Genomic DNA, 24,117 nt, shown 5'->3' on the forward strand with positions numbered 1-24,117 from the left:
GGAAAATCCTGAAAACAAATTGTTCTAAAGTAATTTGTATGTAGCCTCCATCTTGAGACTTTTTAAAAAGTCAGTATTTCCCCAACAGAGACACATATTACACAAAAGAATTGACCACATAAGGATATCTCATTCGTATAATATAAGACTCTTTGGGTGAAAGTTACAGAAACCAACTCTAACTAGTACAAGAGAAGAGGACTCTATCATCACATGGACGACGACTGTTCTTCCCCAGTTAGGGCAGTTGGGCTTCAAGGAGGAAAGTGGGGACTGAGCACATCTGTGGCCTCTCTCAGGTTCTCATTTCTTTTTTTTTTTTTTTTCCTTTTTGTCTTTTTTTGTGACCGGCAACGGATCGCAACCCTCGGTGTCGCGCCCGTACCGGACCAGGACCAGCAACGGGATCGCAACCCCCGGTGTCGCGCCCACACCTCGCTCAGCCAGTGAGCGGGAACCGGTCTGTATGTGGGATCCGAACCCTCGGCGGGAGTGCCGCCATGCTCTCAAGCGGCACACTGTAGCAGTGCGCCACCGGGCCGGCCCCCCAGGTTCTCATTTCTGCTTCTCTTTCTGCAGATCAGCATTCTCTGTTTCTCAGATCTGTGGAATGTGGCTGCCCCATAGCTCCTGGGTTTGCACGTTACAGTTTCACCCTTTAAGCAGCCAACTTGCCTTTCCATCTCCAAGTCCAAAAATCTCTGAAAAGAATCAGATTAGTCCAGCTTGAGTCAGTTGTACATTCTTGGTCCATTCAACTGGCTACAGAGGTGGAGTCAAATAGTTGTGTCTTCTGGAAGCCCACACTGCGGACTGGAGTCAGTTCTCAGAGAAGCAACAATCATTGTGAGCAAGGGAGACACTCCAAGTCAATAGCCTTAAAAGTGTACTAGAGTAAGACGAGTGGCAGAAAGCATGAAGGGCAGCAGTTCCTAAATGTGGCCCAAGGGGACAGGGATAACTCTGACCTTTAAGGAAGTTGACACAGAGTTTTATGCTTAGGGCATATCTCTGGGGAGAGCACCCATAGCTTTCATTAATATCAAACGGGTCCCAAATCCTCCCATTAACAACCTTTAACCCTGTGTGTGTACATGCACACAGAGAACTAAGTAAACTTAGTTTTTTATAGTACATACTGTCCTATTAATATGAGCTAAACAATCTAAACCACTTAGCTATTAGATAGTGTGGGGTTAGAAAAGAAGGTCTGATTTAACAAAGTGTGATTGTTAATGAAAAACCAAAAATATAGGGATGGCCGGTGCGCTCACTGGCTGAGCACGGTGCGGCCGACACCAAGCCAAGGGTTGCGATCCCCTTACTGGTCACAAAAAAAGAAAAAAAGAAAAAAAAAAAAATTCTCAATCTGAACTTGCATAATGAACAGCCATGAACCCAGTCCTAAGTACATTATACTTCATAAGCCTTAATCATTTAAACAAGATTAAATGAGAAGAAACAAAAAAACCGCCAAAGTCAGAAAAAACATTTTTTTTCTTTTTAATTTATTATTGCAGTTTGGGAAAAATTTTGTTCTTATAGCTTTATTTAATTAAAATTTTCTATTTGTTCTTTTATTCTGTTACATATAAAATTACGTATGGAGAAAACATGTAAAAACGGGTGATAGGATTTGAGTATAAGATGAGGGTTTATAGTAAAAGCTAGGATTTTATGTAACTTTTTGGATCACCCTAAATTTAAGTACTAAATTTCTTCAATGGTTCTAAATTTCATGAAGGATGTCAGGTTTTTCTATGTTTATTATATATTTTTAGGATATATGCATTGAATTTTTCTTTTATTTTTTAATTATACAAGAAGTACCTTGTAAAAAATTCTTGCAACCTGTAAGTGAAACACACAGGTACAATCTTTCACTCCCAATCATACTCTCCTTTCCAAAGACGCTACCTTAACATTTTAGTATGTATTTTTTTCCCAAGGAGTTATATGCATTTTGAGCAAAGATCTATGACATGATTTATGAACAGTTTAAAAAATTAATCCATTATATTTTCAGACTTTAGCATAATTTTTAATTGCTCAGAAACATGTTGATGTTACTTGATTTTATTGACATCTCATTTACTTTTCTTTTTTTTTTTTTTTTTCATTTACTTTTCTGTAAGGAGATATAACTTCTCAAAAAAGTAGTCAATTCCCCAACTTCTATGTCGTTCTTCAAAAGCATCAACATTCTCAAGACAATAAATATTGCATATTGTACCTAAAACAAGAAGAAAAGGTTACAAGTTAAAACCTTATGAAGAATGACATCAGGGATTCTTCTAAAAATACTTCAAATGATTTTTATTTTATTTTATTTTTTATTTTTATTGAATCAAAATTGATTATACATATTTTGGGGGTTCAACATTGAGATATGTTGATCAAAACAATATTACTAGCATATATATTGTTACAAATTGTAATTATTCTTTATGCCCCTTGTCCAATCTCTCATCCCCCTTTCTCTCCCACTTCCCCCCCAATCACCCTAGATTTCTTCTTTTCCTCTGAAAGAATAATGGTTACTCTGTTGATTTGTTGCCTAGATGATCTGTCCAATGCTGAGAGGTGTGATCAGGTCCCCCAATACTATCATACACCAGATGTCTCTTCTGTTACTATGAAATGGGTTCTGTGGAGACAGACATCCTCCTTTCTTTATCTCTGCTGGTGACTCTCCTTGTGTCATCTCACTCCAATGGCTGGCATCTAGCCACCTTCATGGCGGCCATGGTTATTGTGGTGGCTGTGGTGGGCCACCCACATGGAGGAGATGTTTTTGGCCTGCTCCGTGGTGCTGGCAGTGTGCCTGGTTGTGGAGAGTGTCCGATCCCTGGTTCCATGCCCCGGGTCCCTGAGTGGGTCCAGAGGTGCTGGCACAGTGTGCCTGGTTGTGGGAGGGGGGTCCAGTTCCCAGCTCCTTACCCCGGGTCCCTAGGCAGGCCCTGAGGCACTGGAGCAGTGTGCCTGGTTGTCGGAGGGGGGACCAGTCCCCTTCTCCATGCCCCAGGTGCCAGGGAAGGCTCCAAGGTGCTGGCACTGGGTGCCTAGTTGTAGGAGGGGGGTCTGGTCCCCAGCTCCATACCCTGAGTCCCTGTGTGGGCCCTGGGGCGCTGGCATGGGATGGCTGGTGGTGGGAGGAGGGTCTGGTCCCCTGCTCCATTCCCCGGGTTCCAGGGCAGGCCGCAAGGTGCTGGCACAGGGTGCCTGGTTGTGGGAGGGTGGTCCAGTCCCTGGCTCCATACCCTGGATCCCCAGGTGGGCCCCTAGACACTGGCACGAGGTCCCTGGTTGTGGGAGGGGGGGGTCTGGTCCCCTTCTCCATGCTTCAGGTTCACAGCAGGCCCCAAGGTACTGGTGCAGTGTGCCTGGTGGTAGGAGGGGGATCCGGTTCCTTTCTCCAAGCCCTGAGTCCCAGGGCAGGCCCTGAGGCACTGGCGTGGTTTGTCTGGTTGTGGGAGGGGGGTCTGATCCCATTCTCCATACCCCAGGTCCCCAAGTAGGCCCTGAGGCACTGGTGTAGTGTGCCTGGTTGTGGGAGGCAGGTTTGGTCTCCTTCTCCATGCCCTGGGTCCCAGCGTGGGCCCTGAGGCACTGGTGTGGTGAGCCTGGTTGTGGGAAGGGGTCTGGTCCCATTCCTCATGCCTTGGGTCCCTGAGGCACTGTTATGGCATGCCTGGTTGTGGGAGGGGGGTCTGGTCCCTGGTTGCTAGTTCTGGGTCCCTGGGCAGGCCTCTGGGCATTGGTGGTATGCCTGTATGTGGGAGTGGGGTCCAGTCTTTGGTACCAATCCTCAGGGTCCTGTGTGGGGCCCTGAGGTGCTGGCAGTGTGCGTGGTTGTGGGTGGGGGTCCTGCCCCTGGCTCCATGCCTCATGTCCCCTCATGGGCCCCAAGGCATTCATGGTGTGCTTGGACCGGAACTAAGTTTTTGTCCTTTGCTTGCTTCTAACCTGGGGGAACTTCCTGTGGGAACCAGTACTTGAGCTGTGTGGTTGAGTTAAATTGCTGCTTTGCTGCTGTTTCCCTAGGGAAGACTTTTTGTGCAGCTCAGGGTTTAATGGTTTACTTTTAGGTACGTCCGGCTCTCCAGATACTCAGTGCACCTGGGTTGTGTAGAAACTCTGATCTGGTCCTGAGTTTTTTCATCAAACTGCACCCCATGCAATTCTGCATTCCTGACCAGTCTCCTCTGATTGGTCCTGCACTGACTGGGGGGTGGATCGGCTGTCCTTGCTGTGTCCCAGTGTTCTCCTGGTGGGCCTGTCTTCCCAACTGCCTGTGCTCCAAACACTTCCCATGGGATGGGCTGTGTGCTGGCCCCTTGTGATGACTCAACGGCCTCTAAGTGGCTCCCTTTTTTCAGCTGTTCTGGCTCCTTGCTCCTGCGTGGGTCCACGGGAACCCTGTTAGTGGTCTTGCAGTCCTGGGGGCCACCAAAGTCCTCTTCTCCCTGCTGCCGCCAAGTGATTCCATCTAAAGGGCACAGCTGTGGCTTCTGCCGGCTCCTGCTCCACGTGCTCCAGCATTAAAGCAGCTGCGGCCCGAAACACTGAGAGCAGTTTTTTCTTTCTCTCTTCGTGGTTTCTCCCGCCTTCATGAATTCTATAGGTCTCTCCTCCTCTTCCCCTGAGCTCCAGTGGCCCCAACCGTGGCTGATGTTACATTTTTATAGTTGTAAATTCGTTGATTTGTGGGAGAGAGTGATGCTGGGGACCGTCTATTCCACCATCTTGACTGGAAGACCTTCAAATGATTTTAAAAACAATATGTACTGAAGATTTTTCTCTTCTTTTTAATGAAAATGGGGAAATGCTAAGGATAAACTTTTTGACCTCTGAATTGTTACTATCACTTGTAACTCCCAAAAGCAAAAATAAATATACCATCTCACTAAGCATATAGCTAGACATATTACAGAGATTGGTTCCTTTCTAGGATAAAACAGTCTTCAATAAAATGGTCTCTACGTTCAAAATTGTATAGACATTTAGATACTAATAGTTTACTAACAGCTCAAAACAGTTAACTGTGGACTTTATTTTAAAAGTTATAGAATGAGTTTGTAACTTACCGAATAACCTTTTAATTTCAGCATCTGGAACATAAAATGGTGGGCCTAAGTAAAAGAGAAATGTGAAAAATAATTTCTATAGATCTTCTAATTCTAAGGAGAAATAAACTCTCAGGGCCTACTTCTCAGCTTATTTCCAATGACCTAGGCGCACTTATTCTATATGCAACTTAATTATCCAAATAGGTGAAGATGTGGCATGTTCTTATAATTGTTCATCTGCAAATCTCATACCAAAGAAGTAAACTGGCTTCCTGAGAAGATGGCAATGTTACCTGCCTATCTCCAGCTTAGAAGAGATGGCCAAGCCAGCCACGGGATTTCAGAACGGTGAAATCAGAGTGGGGTCCATTAGCAAATTCCTCTTGGGTATCCTTCATCTTCTGGGGTATTGATTTTCTACTGTTGATTGACTCCTGCACTCACCCACATTCTGTATGCTCCTCCCACTCTGCTGCGGTACACTGACTTTATAAGGAACCTTAGGCTCTGCCCCTTCTGAGAGCAGAAGTGTTCTAGACCTCACCACCACAGAGCTTGCTGTGTTTTTTCCCACAGGGGGGAAAAAAAAAAGCCTTCCTTAGGCCTCCTGTTCATGAATGGAATTTAAATCAGATTAGCAGAGCTAACTTCTGCCTCTGTTAATTTCTATTTCCAACTGATTGTCTTAGACTTAATTAGGGTCACTAGGTCTCATCTTTTAATGTTTTTAAGACCTGATTTATTCAAATAGAAAGAAAATACTAGCATATGTAAATATTTATAAAACAAGGCATTTTTTAAAAAGCTCAATTAAAAATCAGAAAGGGGATTCTTAAATTGAAAAATCAATGTATTTGGTTTTTACTTCTTGAAAATAAAATCTAGCCATGACAAAGGTTAAGTTTCAATCAATGTTCAAATGCATCGAGTCCAGAAGAAAACATCCCTTTTACAAATTCAAAACAGAGTGATGAAAGGCTGGTTGGTTGAGCACAGTTGGTTAGAACACAGTGTTGTAACACCAAGGTCGAGGGTTCAGAGCCCCATACTGGCCAGCTGCCACACCCCTCCAAAAAATAATGCAATAGATAAATTATAAAATTTCAGAAATTAAAACAAAGCAATAGGTTAGGGATCTTCCTGCACAGCTCCTACCTCCCCATGTTCCACCTCTCCTCCCATCCCCCTACGAGGGTATATTTGGGTGCGTACGCACAGCATCTGTCCAGCACATCTACCACCATGGATGAAATGGATCTACAATATCCAGAGCAAGGTAATCAAATTTCTCCTTCTTCCTAATCAAGGGCTCTGAGATGTCCCTTTGATGTCAGGATCCTCTATTTCCCCCCTCTTCTATAGTTTGAGCTATGAGTGCTGAATAAAATGGGAAAAAAATATAAGAAAAACTCGTACAGTGTGGGAAGAGAAAAAAATGTTTACACTTCCCATTAGTGAAAAATAAGACTTATCTTCATGTATACAACACATGCATACAAGCAGTATGCTTCCTATGAGATAAATCAGAAGAAAATAATCCTTATCTATGTCCTAGAATTAAATCAGGAAAGTAGGCCACTAGAAAAAGAATACAAAACCTTACCTGCACATTTAGTGGGGTCATAAGAAACAACAGACAAGAGATAGTGAAACCCTTTTCTCAGCAGGGACAACACTGTATCTGCATAGCTGAAAAGAACACAAGAAGGTATACATTACATTTCTCTACACGGGTGAAGGCTGGAGGGGACAAGAGGCAGGGCAGGAAGCCAGCATTTACTTTCATCAACATTACAACCAGGGCTGGCTGGTCAGAGCATGACCCTGTAACACCAAAGTCAAGGGTTCGGTTCCCATTTTGGCCAACCGCCAAAAAAAAAAAATTGAAAAAAAAAAAAGACATTACGACAACCACATGAAGTTGATTCTCATTTTTTCTTTTTCCTTTTGGCTAGTCAAGTGAAGCAGTGGGAGTAGACAAGGAACGAAGAAATCTGTACCTGGTTGTGATCAATTCACCACCTCTGGACCAGCCTGATCCTCATTTTAAAAGTGAGAATGTGTTCAGCCAGTTATACGTGCTGCCTAAGCTGGGACATGGTAAAAATGGGAATCAAATTGAGTTCTGCTTTCAGAGCTGGTCAGACCAGAAGGCATCATGTAAGGGCAGCAGAAACTCCTTCCAGCCTGATGTGGTACTCGGGGCCTGCTGACCTTGGACACGAACTTCCTGAAGGACAGCATGCTTCTGCGTGCTCAGGGCATTGGCTCCCAGACCAGGCTGGCTATAAAAATCACCTGGGTACTTGCTGGAGGAAAAGATGCTTGAGCTCCATCCCCACAGACTGATTTAGTAGGTTTGCTGTGGGGCCTGGGATGCTGCAGTTTAACAAATATCCTGAGTGACTGTGACTTCTCCAATGGCACATAGAAGAGAGTTAAACCACAATCCCTTCCCTCTATTTAGCTGGAGAAAGACAAGACTACCAAGCAGGCAAAAAGTCAAGGTAGTATGAAATTAAAGTTCTAGAAGTGCGGCATAAACCATGAGTGCTGTTGGAACTGTCCCTTCGCAGTAAGTGCCTCAGGGAGCAGGTGACACTCCTTCCCAGCCATGTCTGACTGGCATGCCCTAATGGGACCCAGGGCCGGGCCTGGTAAGGAGTGATGAGGTAGACTAATCAGATGACTCCACTGGGAAACTGAGTTAAGAAACCCAAAGAGTGGCTGCCAGTTTGCTGCGGTCATTGTACTGAAGGTTGGGGGCTTCTGTGCTGAGTGGTGGCTGGAGTTGAGGCAGCTGAGGCTTGTGAGCAAGTCAGATATTTGAGAATAGAAATGGAGGAAGCAGAAGAAGCTGAGTGGTCAAGGTAGGAGGGCAGAGGGGACACATGCAGAGAGATGGAGAGGCGGTGAGGGACAGGCAGAGACGGACAAGCTTCCCTGCTCAGAGGGAGGGGTCCTGGCTCTTGGCGCTCCAGTTTCCACAGAGCCTGGCTGTACTGTGATCCGAGTCCAGAGTTCTCTGAGAAATCAGGGAGGCTGTACGGTGTGAGCATTAGGAGTGTGGACTCCGAGATGCCTGAGCTCAAACCCCAGCTCCTCTGCTTACTGGCCATGTAAGCTTGACAAATTCATAACTTCTGCGTGCCTCACATTCCTCACCTGTAAAATGGGGCTAAGACTAGTAACTATCTCACAAGTTGCAGTGAGAATTCAATGAGCTAACACATATAAAGTGCTTACAACATTGCCTGGTACATACATGGTAATCGCTCAGGGTTAGCTACCATTATTCCCTTCTGCATCCTTGACAGAAGCTCCCCTAAGAGCTGGCTCCAGTGGATCGTTCTTCCTTGCAAACTTCTGAGCAGAAACCTTTCCTTCTTAACTTTCTGATTCTTGTTTTTAAGAAGAGGCAAGAAGAAACCTGCTGTCCCCATGAAGATGGTCAGTCAGACTAGTTTGTCAGCATTTCCTAGGACTGACAAACTTCACTCCTCTTGGAATGTGAACTTTCTCTCTCAATCTCAAAACATTCAGAAAAATGAGAGAGGTGTGCCCCTCTGATTTCTGTTAGGCAAGAGGCTCAAGAGTCACAGCAGAAAACACATCAGTACTTGACAATGTGCAATCTAAGCAGAAAGACACCCAGTACTCGCAATAGTACTGAGATGAAATACTGATATAATAAGATCAGTGAGAACATATCTTTTTGTTGCTTCAAAGTAGTTATCCTGGTAACAAAGGCCAACATGTTCTCAGGTGTGCTTGGGGCTATGACACCACACACACACACACACACACACACACACACTGTGAATGAAACAGCTCAGAGTCTACTTGGATGGCCTTTATCTAAGGACAGATGAGGTGGTGTTGGTTGGTAGGAAACAGTGTATTTTCTTTGGTTTAAATCCAGTTTGCTTTCATTCATTCATTCAAGAACTACTTATTAAGCTCCTACTATGTGCTAAGTATATGCTATGCCAGATGTTGGGGAAATATCTATACACAATGTATGTGGTCTGCCTTTGGTCTGTGCTTGGGGACTTCCAGTTTGCTCTCCACTGCCTTGTGGACTTTACCATGTACACCAAAGTCCCCAGAGGGACTAACCTCATAGCAAAGATGAACAGCCTCAGGGAGTGGGAAACACCGACAAATTTAAACATTTAGCAGAACTGAGTTTAGTATACAAATGTGGTGCTTTATGGAGACAAAGAAGTCTCAGGTGATACTTTGATAAAGGACACTGATTTCACATGGGAAATGCAAAGTAGACACTGGAAATGTGATGTGGATGTGTGGGAGAAAGAACAGAGCTGACAATATAAAAATCATAGGGACAAATATTATGTACAATTTGTTTAGTTATTTCCCCAACATCTGGTGCATATATGTGTATATATATTTAAAAATATATATACACACACATATTTAGAACATAATAGGAACTTAAAAAATACGACTATTTGTTGAATTACTGAATGAAAGTAACAAGAGAATTGATCATTAAAGGAATGAATATAAGATAGAAAAGCAAAAGGCTGAGGACTGTCAGTCCCTTAGGGAATGATGACTTTCAGGCATGTGAATCTCAACTCTGTCACCCACTGGCTGCCTAACTTTGGACACATAACTTAATCTCTTTGACCTTAGTTTCCTCATCTGTATAATGGAATAATGATAGCATATACCTTGCAGGATTGTTCTGTGAATTAAAAGTATTAATCCACATAAAGTATTTCAAACAATGCCGGGCACATGCCAAGCGTCCAGCAAGTGTTACCCAGGTACATCAGTGTAGATGGTGATGAGGGTGTTAGTAGAAATATTCCAGTTTTGTGGAGGAATGACTGAGGCTTTAAGAAGTTGGGTACTTTGACCAAGACAACACAGCTTGGAAGTGTCCGAGCCACACGTCTTGTACTCAGGTCCCTATAGCCAAATTCTATAATTTTTAGACAAAGCTGGTGTTGAATTTAAGTCTTTTAATTCTAAATACAATAGGCTATCTCAAGTTGTTAAAAGTCTAGCTAATTTCCTGGAACCCAGAAAAAGTACAGTATACCAAGTAAAGAAGGCTTAAAAAAAAAAAAAAAGAAAAAAGAAAAAATCAACATAATTTAAAAACCAAATTACTTACCATTTGCGGTCCCCTGGATTAATAGCAACTAATGCTCCTCTGTCCCAAATCCTGTCAAATTTGCCAATATTTGTTCTACCAGAAAGAAAGAGAAAAAAAAAATGCAACATTTTAGGTAAGAAAACTCAAATCTTTAACATGACAAACTGTTCCTCATGGTGCACATTAGTACTTCAATCATCAAGAAATTGGGATCTCATGTCTGCTTTTCCTCATGGAGTCTGCAGGGATATGTTGGCCTGGCTGTGGGGAACTGTCCATCTCCTAATAGATTTAGGAGCCTGTGGCAGCAGCCTCCTTATTCTGTTTTGACTTGGGAGCAAGAAGAGGGAACAAAAGACAGCGTGTGACAACTCTGCTCCTAGCTCCGGGCTCAGGTATCAGGGACTTTCAGGAGGTGAGATCCCGCCTCCCTCGCACCTTGCAATTCATTTCTTTTACAGGCCCAGGTGCAAGGTGGAAGATACTGTCTTATTCTTCTCTCCTTTCCCCTACCTGCCTAGGGTCATAATACTGTTTTCCGTAGTTTGGGAGCTATTCAAGGACAAACATATTACGTGTACAGACATCTAGGCTGTGATGAAAATAACTGCAGAACAGAGACCCATATCAGTGCTTTATGGATGCTACACAAGTGGATGCAAGTGATGAAAAGACCCCTACCCCCATGCCAGCACTGCCTTGCAAGCACTGAAGTTTTTTTTTTTTTTTGTCTTTTTTCCGTGTCCAGCAACGGATCGCAACCCTCAGTGTTGCCCCCGTACCGGACCGGGGACCGGCAACGGGATCGCAAGCCTCGGTGTTGCTCCCGCGCCTCGCTCAGCCAGTGAGCGGGAGCCGGTCTGTATGTGGGATCCGAACCCTCGGACGGGAGCGCCGCCGCGCTTCCCAAGTAGTGCGCCACCGGGCCGGCCCGAGCACTGAAGTTTTTTTTTTTTTTTTTTTGTCTTTTTTCCGTGTCCAGCAACGGATCGCAACCCTCAGTGTTGCCCCCGTACCGGACCGGGGACCGGCAACGGGATCGCAAGCCTCGGTGTTGCTCCCGCGCCTCGCTCAGCCAGTGAGCGGGAGCCGGTCTGTATGTGGGATCCGAACCCTCGGACGGGAGCGCCGCCGCGCTTCCCAAGTAGTGCGCCACCGGGCCGGCCCGAGCACTGAAGTTTTTAAAAGTGCAGATGCAGTATTCACTCCTACCTGGGAAGATCAAAAATGCTGCAACAGTACAATGAAATATTCCCCGAATGACTCTGTAATGACACAATGAAAAAAAATTTTTTTTCCACTTAATTAGGAGATACTTGAATGGTTAAGGCAAGAAAGGAGGGCCCAAGCAAACCAAAAGTGATAGAAAGAGAATGCTTATTAGAAATAATTAAAGTAAACAATTTTATGGCACTTTAATGGCACCTAATTTTTTTCTTCTAAAACCTGTGTGGGGTTCTTTTTGGCCAATTCGAAGATGAAAATCACAGGGTAACTCTGAAGATCAGTTAGATACACTTTGTTTCAGAGCTTGTTAAAATTCTAGCATTGTTTACTTGAGCAGAGTACTGATATTCTGACGCTGCTAAAGATAAATCCACAGGTCAATCAATTACCCAGCAGGCTGATATGCAATGGTCAGATATTTTCAATTATTCAGGAAAAGAGCAGTTGTACCGACTCCCTGCTTTTTGCTCAATCATTCAGCTGATGAGCATTTATTTACTGAGCACCTAGTGGATAGAACTACCCTGAGTTCTAGACAGTGGGTGTGCATTTGAAACAGTCTCCGATCGCACTGAGGACAGCCTGAAGCAGAGAGGCATGGGCACAGAGAAATATTACAACATGGAATGGCCCGTACTGTGATGGCTGTGTGCCCAAGAACTATTGCAACACACAAGACAGAGCAGGGGACTGTCTGGGAGCCTTGGGAAAAGCTGAACAAGAAATAGCTTCTGAAAGGGTCCCTCGGTGTACCTGCTGACATTACAGGGGGTGGACTGGGGGTATACACTAGGGGGAGTAACATGACACAATCTGAGAAGTCTGGGAGCTGGGGGTAGGGATGAAGGGCAGAGTAGGATAGCTGCATCAGGACAGGCTGAATTTTATTCTGAGATGTGGCGTATACACAGGTTTACAAGTAGAAAAGGGAGGGTCTGTGAAGACCAGCCCAGAAGCCCTGTGGGGGTCAGCCCAGAGATAAGTGGGCTTGCAGGCAGGGAGAACAGCCAGCAGATCTCAAATCTGGCTGCAGACTGAAATTGCTGGGCAGCTTTAAGTGGCACTGATGCTGGGCCTCACCTCTAGAAGATTCTGATTTAATGGCCTGAGGTAAGACCTTAGCATCGGGAATTTTTTAAAGATCCACAGATGATTTCAAATGTGCAGCCAGGGCTGGGAACCATCGTTCCAGAGGAGTGTGGAAAGCAGGACTAGCCTCTTTGGACTCAGTAAACTCCTGGAATTCTTAGATGATTTGAGAACGGGGTAGGAGGAAGCTGTAAAATAAAGTACTATCAAACCTCCTACTGATCTGAGCAATTAATTTCAGTATTTAGAAAAGAGTACTTTGTGAGAGACTACATGTACATATGGACGATGCACAGACCATATATGACAAAAGAACTCTGACCCACAACCTCTGCAGCAACCAGCCTGGAGAGCCAAACCACAACCTCTGCAGAGACTTGGTCAGTGACCACCAGCTTCCCAAATTTTTACCACTACCCCCTTCTAACTCAGGGCCAGCCAGAGAAAGCCAAATATGCTCCCTAAACCAACCACATGAAAGCCCCGCTTCCAACTGCCCCCCTTGGGATCCCCCACACCTGTAGCCTTCGCCGTTTTCCACTATGCAGCTCCCCACACCTCTGCCTGCCTTTGAGTCTCTGCCAAACCCAGGTGGCTGACTCCCTCTGAACAAACAGCCTCTGCTTGTTCTCATTTGTGTGGTATTTATTTTTTGGTACATTGGTGGTGAAGCAGTTCCACTGTATGCTTCTGGTCATAAATTGAAGGCAACTCAGAAATTTATCATTTCCAGCCCAAACACCACCCTGTGCTTCAGAGACATAAAACCCTTGCCATTCCAAGGTCCCTTAAGCTCATCACCTCTAAAACAAAACTCACTTTCTCTGCTCTTCGACTTGCTTCTCCTTTATTCCCCACCATCCGACCAGTCACCTGAGCTGGACGTGTGAACTCGTCACACCCTTGGTCCTCACTCAGTCAGTCATGTAATCCTGCTGGTCTGACATCACACATTGCCTTAGTTCACATTATGTGCTCTATATGCCTGTCACGCTCTTTGCTCTGCCCTTCATGATCTCTCTCCTGGGCCACTGTCCACAATCTCCTGTCTGGTCTCTCTCCTTCAAACTACCTCCCATGAGGCCCTAAGGGTGATTTATCTCAAAAGGAAATCTGGTTGTGCCTGCTCCTATATAACACCCTACTGTGCAGGATGAAGTCCTAGCTTCCCGGGGCATCTGACACCATGGACCTACACCCTGTTCTTTGTCCCCATGCTGCAGGAAGCACCCTCAGGCTGGGCTCGGTGACTCTCCTGTCTGTTCTCGTAATACCCTATGCCGTTACACTTCACTCCATGTACTACAGATAACTTTGTCCCTGTTTCTCTTCTCTCCCAGGCTAAGTGCTTCCTTAGGGTAGGGACTGTGTTATCTTTATCTCTCCAGTGTCTTACATAGGGACTGGCACAAAATAGGTTCTTAGAAAATGCCTGTTAATAAAAACAAAACAAAACTAAAAACTAAAAACAGGAGAACAAAGAGGGTTTGACCTCAGCTTTTACATACAGTATATGTAGATCTATATCTATCTATTTAGCTAGCTATCATCCATCCTCTATATTTTAAAGCCCTAGCTCCTTACATTATCTAATGTCCAGGTAAATCTGTGATAGAGAGCAGCCATCTGACATTTGTATAGTGTCTTCATTCACATATGCGGAGGAAAACCTTTTCTGTGGGGGTGTGGAAACAATTATTTACCAAAACCAAAACGAACCTTAAATACTTTGGCACCAGGAATTCCAGTGATTGGTTCTTCTGAGTAAGAAAGATTCTGCTCCATGAAAAATTCCCGTATCCCAAGTTCACTGATTTCCACACCAACTACACTGTGTCCTAGGTCTGCAAACCTGCATAAAATTATATTTTTACACTTAAATTTTTATTTTAAATTCAGTACTAAATAAAGGTGTATACCCCAATAAACACATATTTTCCTTAATTTTAAGGGATTTGTATGAATCCACGTTCATGGGGTTTCATAGAATATGTAGGAAAGTGGATCTATATATTCTTAAAACGTTTTTTATATGGAATTTGGAAATATTGATTTATATGACCTTAGGAGAAAATTAAAAATTCAAAAAATTACATCTTAAAGAATTGATTTAGTACAAATGGACTTGACTAGAGGAAATGATTTTCAACTTCCCTAAATCAGTGCTGTCTATTACAATTTTCTGCAATAATGGAAATGCCTATATTTGTGCTGTCCAATATAGTAGCCATTAACCACATGAGCTATTGAGCTCTTGGGATGTGGCTAGTGTGACCAAGGAATTGAATTTTAAATTTTATTTAGTTTAAATTTAAATAGCCACATGTGGCTAGTAGCTACCATATTGAAGTGCAAAGCTCTAGAACATTAGCATCCATTTCAATAATAATCTGGTAATTTTAATTTATTTACAATAAAAACTATCTAAGATTTTATTTTATTACCATAGGAAAATAACTAATATTTTCCTGGTAAGCTTTATAATTAGAGAATTCAGTCTTGGGATGTTGGAATGGTACTAATGGCACAAATACCTAAGCATGATAATGATTTTATGTCAAATTAAATAAAAACATAGTTCTGCTATAGTATAACATATGCTTTCCTTAAAATCACTGCACTATGCAAAATCATGCAATAAAAATCACAAGGCTGTTGCAGAAAGTGGGGGCTAGGGTGTATTAAAAAACTTGGTCAGTGCCACATTAAAAAGAAAAAAGGTGGGAAAAAAAGGAGAGAAAAACCAGGAACCTAATAACAGTTTTACACATGCGAAATGGTTAAGAAATAGATAAGTATTACAAAATGGTTCTTTACTCTGAAGAAGACCTAAAGTTCCAACACTCAGTAAACTGGGTGTTGAAAGGGCTGCATTTGTAAGTTACTGTGAAATGGTAGAAGGAAGGTTACTGAAAATCAAACGGAAAGCTATAACACCAGCTGTGGGTGCGAGAGGCTCATAGCACCTGGAATAAACTGAGGTAGTAGGGACAGGTTTGAAGTATGTGTACGTGTGCATTTTGTCTTTTCATACACAGTTTATTTCAGCTGGGCATAGTTTTCTGCTTTCACCTAAGGTTTCTTGCAGACAAAATCACACATAAGCCAATGCAAAATTCACTTCATGCTCAGATTGTTCCATAATATATCAGTTAAGTGAGAACAAAATTCACATTTTCAAAACAAGAGGTAAAGCAGGACTGATTGTACCTATTATCTACACAAGAGTACACACTTGCAATGTGGGCAGAGCATGAACGTCTATGGTTCTAAAATGAAACATATTAATAACTTGTCTTTCATATTTCTTAGGAAATTTGTAAGCTAACATAAAGGCAGTATTTTTTTATTCTCTACACAGTTTTTGAAATTATGAAATGTAAACAAAAAGTTATTAAAATTGGCTGCATTTATTTTTATTTCCCATTCGACACAGGGAAAAATGAACCATAGCCTGCTATAGACTGGCAATAAAAACAAACATTTCATTTTAACGCTATTTGAGATTAGCTCATGGTCAGTTTATCTATTCAAACCTGATGTCTGCATAGACCTCAATATAAAGATTAGTTACAACATAGACTTCAATATAAAGATTAGTTACAAAAATGAAAAATCTTCTAATATAATAACATGCAATTACATACCTCAGTTCTGATATTTTTATTATGAATGATTTTAGATCCAAAATGCTCAACAATCACATTTAACTGGCTATTTCATCCTATTGTTTTCCTAATGTTGCCTCAAAACCTTTCCTAGAGCTATATTTATGACAGCACTGTAAGACAATCCACTTACAGAATTAATATTTCTCTTATAGGTAGTTTCCAAAATAACTCTCTCTTCTGGTTTAATGAGTTGGGTAAGATAGAGGTTTGATAGTACAGTTTAAAACTTCTCAATTTCATGGTCACATTTGAATCTTAAACCAAAGCAGTGATTTAACAAACACTCTCAACTACAAGTTCACAGAGTGTGGGCTGGTTGCAAAATTTCCACCACCTCTGCTTGAGAATCAACTCCATATGTATGCTCTGTGGGTCAATCATCAATATTTACATAGGGAACAGAGCATTTTTAAGTCACTATATTTCACATATAATAACCTTTTTCACGCATCCTTTTTACTTTTCTGCTTAATGATCAAAGTTCTCAACATTCAAACTTACAAATAAATTCATGTCTTGCCAGTTATGATTGAGTCTGTACATTATCATTACAACAGAGCTCTGTATAGAGAATGATTTTGAGATGTGTGACTTTAGGCTAACCAAAATAACAGTGGCTTGTTAATTAATGTGAATTCTCTTCACAAAGAATTACTCACAAGGGATACCTTCTTTATCACTGGTTTTATAACCGTAGGGGGAGGGGATAGTTGAGCTGAACTGTGGACTGTAAACACTGTCTTGTAAAATGTTGTAATTCATTTTGGATTTTTCTGTCCGCCCTCATTTCAAAGATTTAAAATTAACTTAGCTAAATTCTTCAGCCACCTACAAAAACTAAACCATGTGCAAAGATCCAGAAGATGTAAGAGGGAAGGCTGATTTTTCTCCCCCATTGGTTCCAAATGAATTTTTTCTTTAAAACTAAATACGGAAAGACTATGTCACATCTATTTCTTTGAGAATATTATCTCCAATTGTGTACCCATCACTAATAGTCTACTAAAAGTAAAGAATCCCTGTGCATTTCCTGAGAATGGAATTTTTAAACCTATATCCTATTAAATATTCACCCGAAGAATTCCTCATGGAGATGAGACTGTGTTAGTGCTTATGTACTCGTACCATTTCATCTCGACTGCTTTTCCGCAAAGAGGAAAAAATACCCTCAGTCCACTCTCGCCTTTAAGAAAAGTATCCAAATGCTTCTTTAATAGCCTGGGGAGAAAAAAAAAAGTGGTTTTTTTGTTTTTGTTTTTTAATTAGCCCAATGCACAGAGGAAAGGAGTATAACTGTATGATACTAAGTACTTTTCATTTATTATCTCACTGAATACTCCCAACTACCTTAGCAAGTAGGTAATATTACAATCTCTTGCTCAGTCACACAGCGGTTAGTAATAAATCTAACCTACACCTGGGGCATTCCTGATTAGTAATTAAAAATGAAAAATTATTTTTTCCTTGATATGTTTTGTAAATTTGTTATTAATTCTCCAAATATATACTTTTTTTTTTTTTTTTTGGTGAGGGGGGAAGGGAGCCTCTGGACCCACGAATTTATAATATTTGTTTTATGGCAAATTTTTGAAACATGTACTTGGGTCTCAGAAGTAGTTCTGAAAAATGTAACTCTTGTAATTAATTCCTTCTCTAGAGATGTGGCTCTCTCAGGCCATCCGCATGACATAGGTAACTCATACAGTGTTTTTAGGATGATGTCCCAACTGCTACTCAGTGTGCAAATGTGATGATGATAATAATGATGATGATGTCGTTTCCTGGGAAGATGCGGTGGCTGCCTAGAACAAGGAATGTCTATAATGACCACTTTACCCAGTAATGGCCCCATGATTTATTGCTGCTGCTTTGAAGACTACTACTACTAATACATTGCTCACCATCCTAGCTCACTTACTAATTTCTCTCAACTTCTCTTCTTCCACCATATAGGTAATGCTTTGACACCTGAACACATGCTACTGGAAAACAAAGTGAGAACACCACCACTTTTCAGTATAAAGAGATGTAAGCATAAGTGTTGCTTGAGCAGCTGCTGTATGAATAAACACTCATGACCAATACACAGATGCTGCAGGAGATTAAAAAAAGACATACATCATACATCTAAGATGCCCTCAATTGCAATTAACACCGTTATTTATACACTGTGGGAAGAGAAAACACTGCCAATTAAACTACGACATGCCATAGGTGCATTCTGATTTCAGAGATGTGAAAATATGAAAAAATAAAAACATGCATGTAAAAATCAGTCAAATAATGTGTATCTATATTACTATATCTATTTGAAAGTCAGGTTCTCAGAAGTCATTTCTCTGATATATATCAAACATTTCTTACGGATGTCCTTGCTCCTTATGAAATCCAATTTTGTGGTTCACCCACTTGTCTTGCCATTCTTCCAGAGTTAGTGCTTGGTTTTTCTGTACCTCAGTATCAGGGCACTCTTCAATATCAAGTAGAGTTCTTGTATCATTCATAGTTTTGTAGACCCCTTTGTCTCACAAGCAGATGTCTCCAATGCCTAAATGGAAAATATTTGCAATGTTGTTATTTAAGGGCATTATAATTCTATTGATGAATGTTTTAGTCCATTTTGTGTTGCTATAACAGAAATACCTGAGACTGGGTAATTTATAAAGAAAGTGGTTTATTTGGCTTACGATTCTGGGACAGCTGCATCTGGCATGGGCCTCAGGCTGCTTCTATTCATGGTGGAAAGTGGCAGGGAGCCAGCGGGTACAAGCAGATCACATGGCGAGAGGAAGCAAGAGAGAGAGAGAAGGTGCCAGGGTCTTTTTAAGCAACGAGCTCTCGCAGGAACTAATAGAGCGAGAACTCACTCATTAATCCCCCTCTCCCCCAGGGAGAGCATTAATCCATTCATGAGGGATCCTCCCCCATGACTCAATCAGTTTCCAACACTGCCACATTGGGGATCAAATTTCCACATGAGTTTTGGAGGTGACAACACATCCAAACTCCATCAATGAACTAAATGAAAACCAACGATCCTTAGCAGTATGATTTTGAAAAAATATTTCAACATCCAAATAAAAGCCATACAAAAAAATTACGTTTGAATTCGAGTCTGGTGGTAGAGGCGTACCTCTTATTATACTAGGCGTACCTCTTATTATACATTAGGAAAGATGTTTAAATAAATTAAATTATATTGTAACATTAAAGTAAAAAGGTAAAGTAATTAAGTTAAAAAACGGGAGGGGACAAAATTAAACAGCATTTCAGAGTTTATAACTTTTGTAAGCTTTGAATTTTTTTTAGCATCTTACACTCTAATTTTGAAAATTTATTTTAATATTTACTTCTTACTTCTATCAATGTTATAAAATGAGGGGACTTCAAAAAGTTCATGGAAAGATTCATATTATCTTTTTAATTCTATTTTTCCATTAACTTTTTGAAGTACCCTCGTAATACAGTTTAAAGAGTTCAACAGATTTGAATTCATTGAACTTATTTGAACTCAGAGCAGTGCTCATTGCCAATGAGAGGCAAACATCTTTAACTCTTTTAGCTGAGTCTAGAAATCCACCTCTATATCTCAAATTAGAATGCTTGTTTTGTATCTTCTTGATTTCTCATTTCCAGGTAGTATCTACAATTTAAGCATTTAGCTCTCTTTCAACTTTGCAACACACACACGACATCCTTCCAATATAGTCGTAGCATACTTTTGATTAAATATTTGGGGTGCAAATTATTATGACTAAGTAAATACTATTCGCAGCTAAGCCACATAGTATTCATGATTACTTTGCATTTTCTATACAACTTTTTAATTCTGTAGTTAATAACTGTCTTTCTTATTTATGGAATTTCTATGTACTTGTTAACTAAATCAACTCTAAGCTCTGCCCGTTGTCCCTATCTCCTCTCTATATACCCTCAATCTCTTTAATCATCAGATACCCAATTAGTATCATCTTTTTGGAGAAGGCTCTCTTGGAGACTTCTTACCTGGTTGCTCTCTACTGGTACACAACTAGCATTCTGGGATCTCTCTTGATCATCATCCTGGAGTTTTCTTTCTTGTCATTTGCTGAACCTCCTATTTCCTTTTTCCCATGGTGTTTTTTTTTTTCTTTGTTTACCACCCTTATATTGGTAAAGTCCAAATTCCAGCGGCTTCCTGAGAAAGGGGGTATGGGAGGCATTAATCTATTCATGATGGATCTACCCCCACTACTCAAACTCCCTCCCACTAGGCTCCCTGTAGTGGGGAGCAGCATCCCAAGGCAGGCGCAGGGCAGCTGCCACTGGCTGAATTTGTCCCCAAAGGCCTCTGGGCCTGTGATGGAAGGGGTGGCCTCGAAGATCTTTGAAATGCCTTAGGGGCTATTCTGCCACTGTCTTGGCTGTTAGCACCTTGCTGCTTTATAGCCACACCAATGTCTTTAGCAACCACTCCCTCTACCGCACCCTTGGATTATTCTCCAGAAAATGCTTTCATTCTCAACCACACAGCCAGGCTGTGGATCTTCCAAATCTTCAAGTTCCCTTTTAATTATAAATTCCATCTTTAGGTCATTCCTCTCTTCACTCATTTTACTATGGTCACTTAAAAGCAACACCTTCAATATTTTGCATAAAAATTTCTTCCACCAAATATTCCAGTTCATCCTCTTAAGTTTCACCTTCTGTAGCTCTTGGGCATGGACACAATGGAGCCGAGTACTGTGTAACAAAGGTGACCTCTGTCCCAATTTCTAGTAAGTTCCTCAGTTCCATCTGAGACCTCATTAAAATGGCCTGTACTCTTCCTATTTCTATCCACAGCCTGGTCACCACCACTTAACTAATCTCTAAGAGGTTCTGCCTTATCTTCAACACTCCCATGAGAATCGCCCTTAATGCTCTGTTCACTGCAATCATCTTTTTCTAGCCTGCTCCTCCAAACTCTTCCAACCTCTGCCCATTACCCAGTTCCAAAGCTGCCTCTACATTTTCAGGTGTCTGTGTAGTAACACCCCACTCCTCGGTACCCATTTTCTGTATTAGTATGTTTTTGTGTTCTTGTAACAGAATATCTGAGACTGGGTAATTTATAAAGAAAAGAAGTTTATTTGGCTCACAGTTCTGGGGCAGCTGCAACTGGTATGAGCCTCAGGCTGCTTCCACTCACAGCAGAAGCTGAAAAGCAGCTGGTGGGTGCAAAGAGATCACAGGGTGGCCAGAGAGGAAGCAAGAGAGAGGAAGGGGGGAGGAAAGACAGGGCCAGGCTCCTTTCAACAACCCTCTCACAGAAACCAATAGAGCAAGAACTCACTTACTCTCCACCCTCCAGGGCATTAATCTATCCTTAAGGGATGCAGCCCATGATCCAAACACCTTCTACTCTGCCCCATGTCTTAAAGGTTCTACCTCCCAACTTTGCCACATTTGGGAATCAGATTTCAACATGAGCTTTGGGGGAAACAAACATATCCAAACTATATTAGATTGCCTTAATTTTTATCTTTCTACTTTTCTGTTCAGTTTTTCTTTTCTGTTATCAAGTCTCTAATTTTCACGAGCTCCTTTTTGTTCTGTGATGTTCTCTTTTTATGTTATTCTGTACTTATTTCATGGATATGTTATTTTCTCTCATTTATCTGCATAGCCTGTTACTTACAAGCTGCTTTTTCTGTTGGTTTGTTTTGGCCTCTATCTTTCAAATTAGAGACTTTCCTCAACTACCTAGCAATTCCTATCAATTGCTCATATTTAAGAGTAGGTATCAAAAAGCTGATTAGAAGTTTAAGAATGTGGGTGAGGGTCATTGTAAGTGTCACTGTAGGATGATATGAATGGATTTCATTTGGAAACCCAGATGTCACTAGCTTTATTTTCTTTGGGCTGATCAGACATTCCATAGACAGTTCTTCCAATTTCTGTTATAAGGATTAAGTCTTTGGGGCCACTGTTCTATACCAACATAAGAAAAGGACAGAAGTGTGTGGGCGTGTGTGTGTGGTGCCTGTGTTCAATTACTCTCCATATTTTCAGTATGTTACTTCTGTCCATACTGTGTATTGTATCTTCCCAATCTAGATAATCTTTGTTTTACCTTCTCTGGGGAATAAACCCCCAAAAGTCTGCTGGTGTAACAAGGGGCAGACACCAGGTTGCAAAAACGTTGAGAAAGGGAATCTGTGGATTTAGCTTTTTCTGAACCAGAATTTCAAGCAATCCTCCTTGTTTCAACCACACCCATGCATTTTGGGAAGGTACCTGTTGCTGCTAATCCCGAGCATTTGAGGATTCTGTAATAGGATTGCTCAATGGCTTTCCTCATTGCTGGTTTAGAATTCAGCTTTCTTGAATCAGCAAAATCCTTTCCCACTTCCTCTATCTGCCTTCTATATACCGAAATTGTATTGCTTTTGTCTCCTCTCCTGTCCTCTGTATCCTAGTGGTCTATGGCTTTTTAAAAAGTCCTGTTATTGTTTTGGGGGAGTTTCAGGTCAGAGCAAAAGTAGGTGCATTGGTCAATATTATATCTTTATTCCATAAATTTGTATTTTCAGATAATTTTCTTATAGTTTTTTTTTTTTTTTGCATGGGAAAATGCATACAAAGGGAATTGAGAAAAAAGGACATGCAAACATAACTTCTGATCCATCTGAATGTATGAGGAAAATGCCTGTCCTTTCAATGTCAACTTTGCAATATTAAGGACAAAATAACATCCTAATTCTAACATTCCCTTTAATCATTAGTGAAACTGGTTTAGTTTGGTATGTTATTATTCGCGGGTCTAATTTAATGATTTATCCATGAAATGGCAAACATCCTGTCAAAGTGGGTATTTCAGGAAAAATTCCCCTTTTGTTGCAAAATTTGGCCTCAGTGTGTTTAGGATTTAGGGAGAAAGCACAGGAACATAAATTCACTTCTCAGCAAACATTTGTTAACAAATGGCTTTTGCAAGGCCCTGATGATGTCAAGAAGTGACTTTCAGAGTTATCTGAGAGGTCAGGGAAAATATCTGATTATAGTGGGTACAGAAAAGCAAAAGAGTTACAGTTTTACTATCTCCGTTTTTAGCCAGAAACTCTGGAACATAAACTAGAGGCTTCATAAAGCAGTTCTCTACTTAAAATAAAAGAGAAGCATAATCTTTACCATAGAGCCACGGCAACCTAAAATTGCATAACTCTCTTCCCTTCACATAAACTTAAACTATAACAATACCATGAATATAATTTAATCACTTAGCTGTTCTAATAACTTCTCAACGTGTACTCCACTTGTCCACCTCATTTCTGGAGAAATCCAGAGTTTCTTTTAATAACACAATAAAAGTGCACATTGCAAGCATCAGGAAAGGCAAATTTCACAAATAATTCCTACTTATATAGAGAAATTGCCGATGAAGTCCTCAGGTTGTTCTGGTCTCCTTCCCCTTTTGGAAAAAAATGTTCCTGCTTTAGTTTTCTTCCCAAATTTCGTTAAATTGAAGAGTAACTTCCCTAAGCTGCACAAATCTTAAGAGTATGGCACAGTGAATTTTTTACAAATGCACCACCACAGAGCAAGAGAGAGAATATTTACAGCACCCCCGTTACCCCGTCCCGAGAGCATCACTCACTATTCTGGCAGTACTTCACTTTCCTTAAAAATCACTAAGACACAACAATGCTTGGCGGTCTCTTTAAATCATGGACTCAGAAAGGTCATTCACTGCCTGACCTCGTTATTCCCATTCCCCTCTTCTGCCCCTTGAACCCCACTTCAGGGCTCGAATTCCTGGGCTGTCCACGCTTGCAGGACCCCCCACTCCGGAGAATCCTATCATAGCCTCACATACTCCTAGCATGGTTCCAAGTCTCCCCCGTACCCTCTCTGCGATCCAGGGAGCCTACCTCGCCTTCAGACGGGTGCCGGCCACTGCCACTGCGGT

The 24,117-nt window shown here is 41.5% G+C and overlaps 1 protein-coding gene across 1 annotated transcript; it reads right to left on the bottom strand.

The window, feature by feature from the left end:
* Nucleotides 1-2,120: 2,120 nt before the first annotated feature.
* On the bottom strand, nucleotides 2,121-20,269 carry TPMT (thiopurine S-methyltransferase). Its single transcript, XM_008568469.1, has 9 exons — nucleotides 20,193-20,269; nucleotides 18,552-18,735; nucleotides 17,313-17,405; nucleotides 14,236-14,368; nucleotides 11,413-11,465; nucleotides 10,219-10,293; nucleotides 6,673-6,758; nucleotides 5,088-5,132; nucleotides 2,121-2,233 (listed from the first exon to the last, which is right to left on the bottom strand). The coding sequence occupies exons 2-9, from the start codon at nucleotides 18,689-18,691 to the stop codon at nucleotides 2,121-2,123; spliced, it is 738 nt and encodes a 245-aa protein (XP_008566691.1). The 5' UTR covers nucleotides 18,692-18,735; nucleotides 20,193-20,269.
* Between the last annotated feature and the right edge of the window lie 3,848 nt (nucleotides 20,270-24,117).

Source organism: Galeopterus variegatus, unplaced genomic scaffold (assembly GCF_000696425.1).
Source record: "Galeopterus variegatus unplaced genomic scaffold, G_variegatus-3.0.2 Scaffold412, whole genome shotgun sequence".
Lineage (NCBI taxonomy): Eukaryota > Metazoa > Chordata > Mammalia > Dermoptera > Cynocephalidae > Galeopterus > Galeopterus variegatus.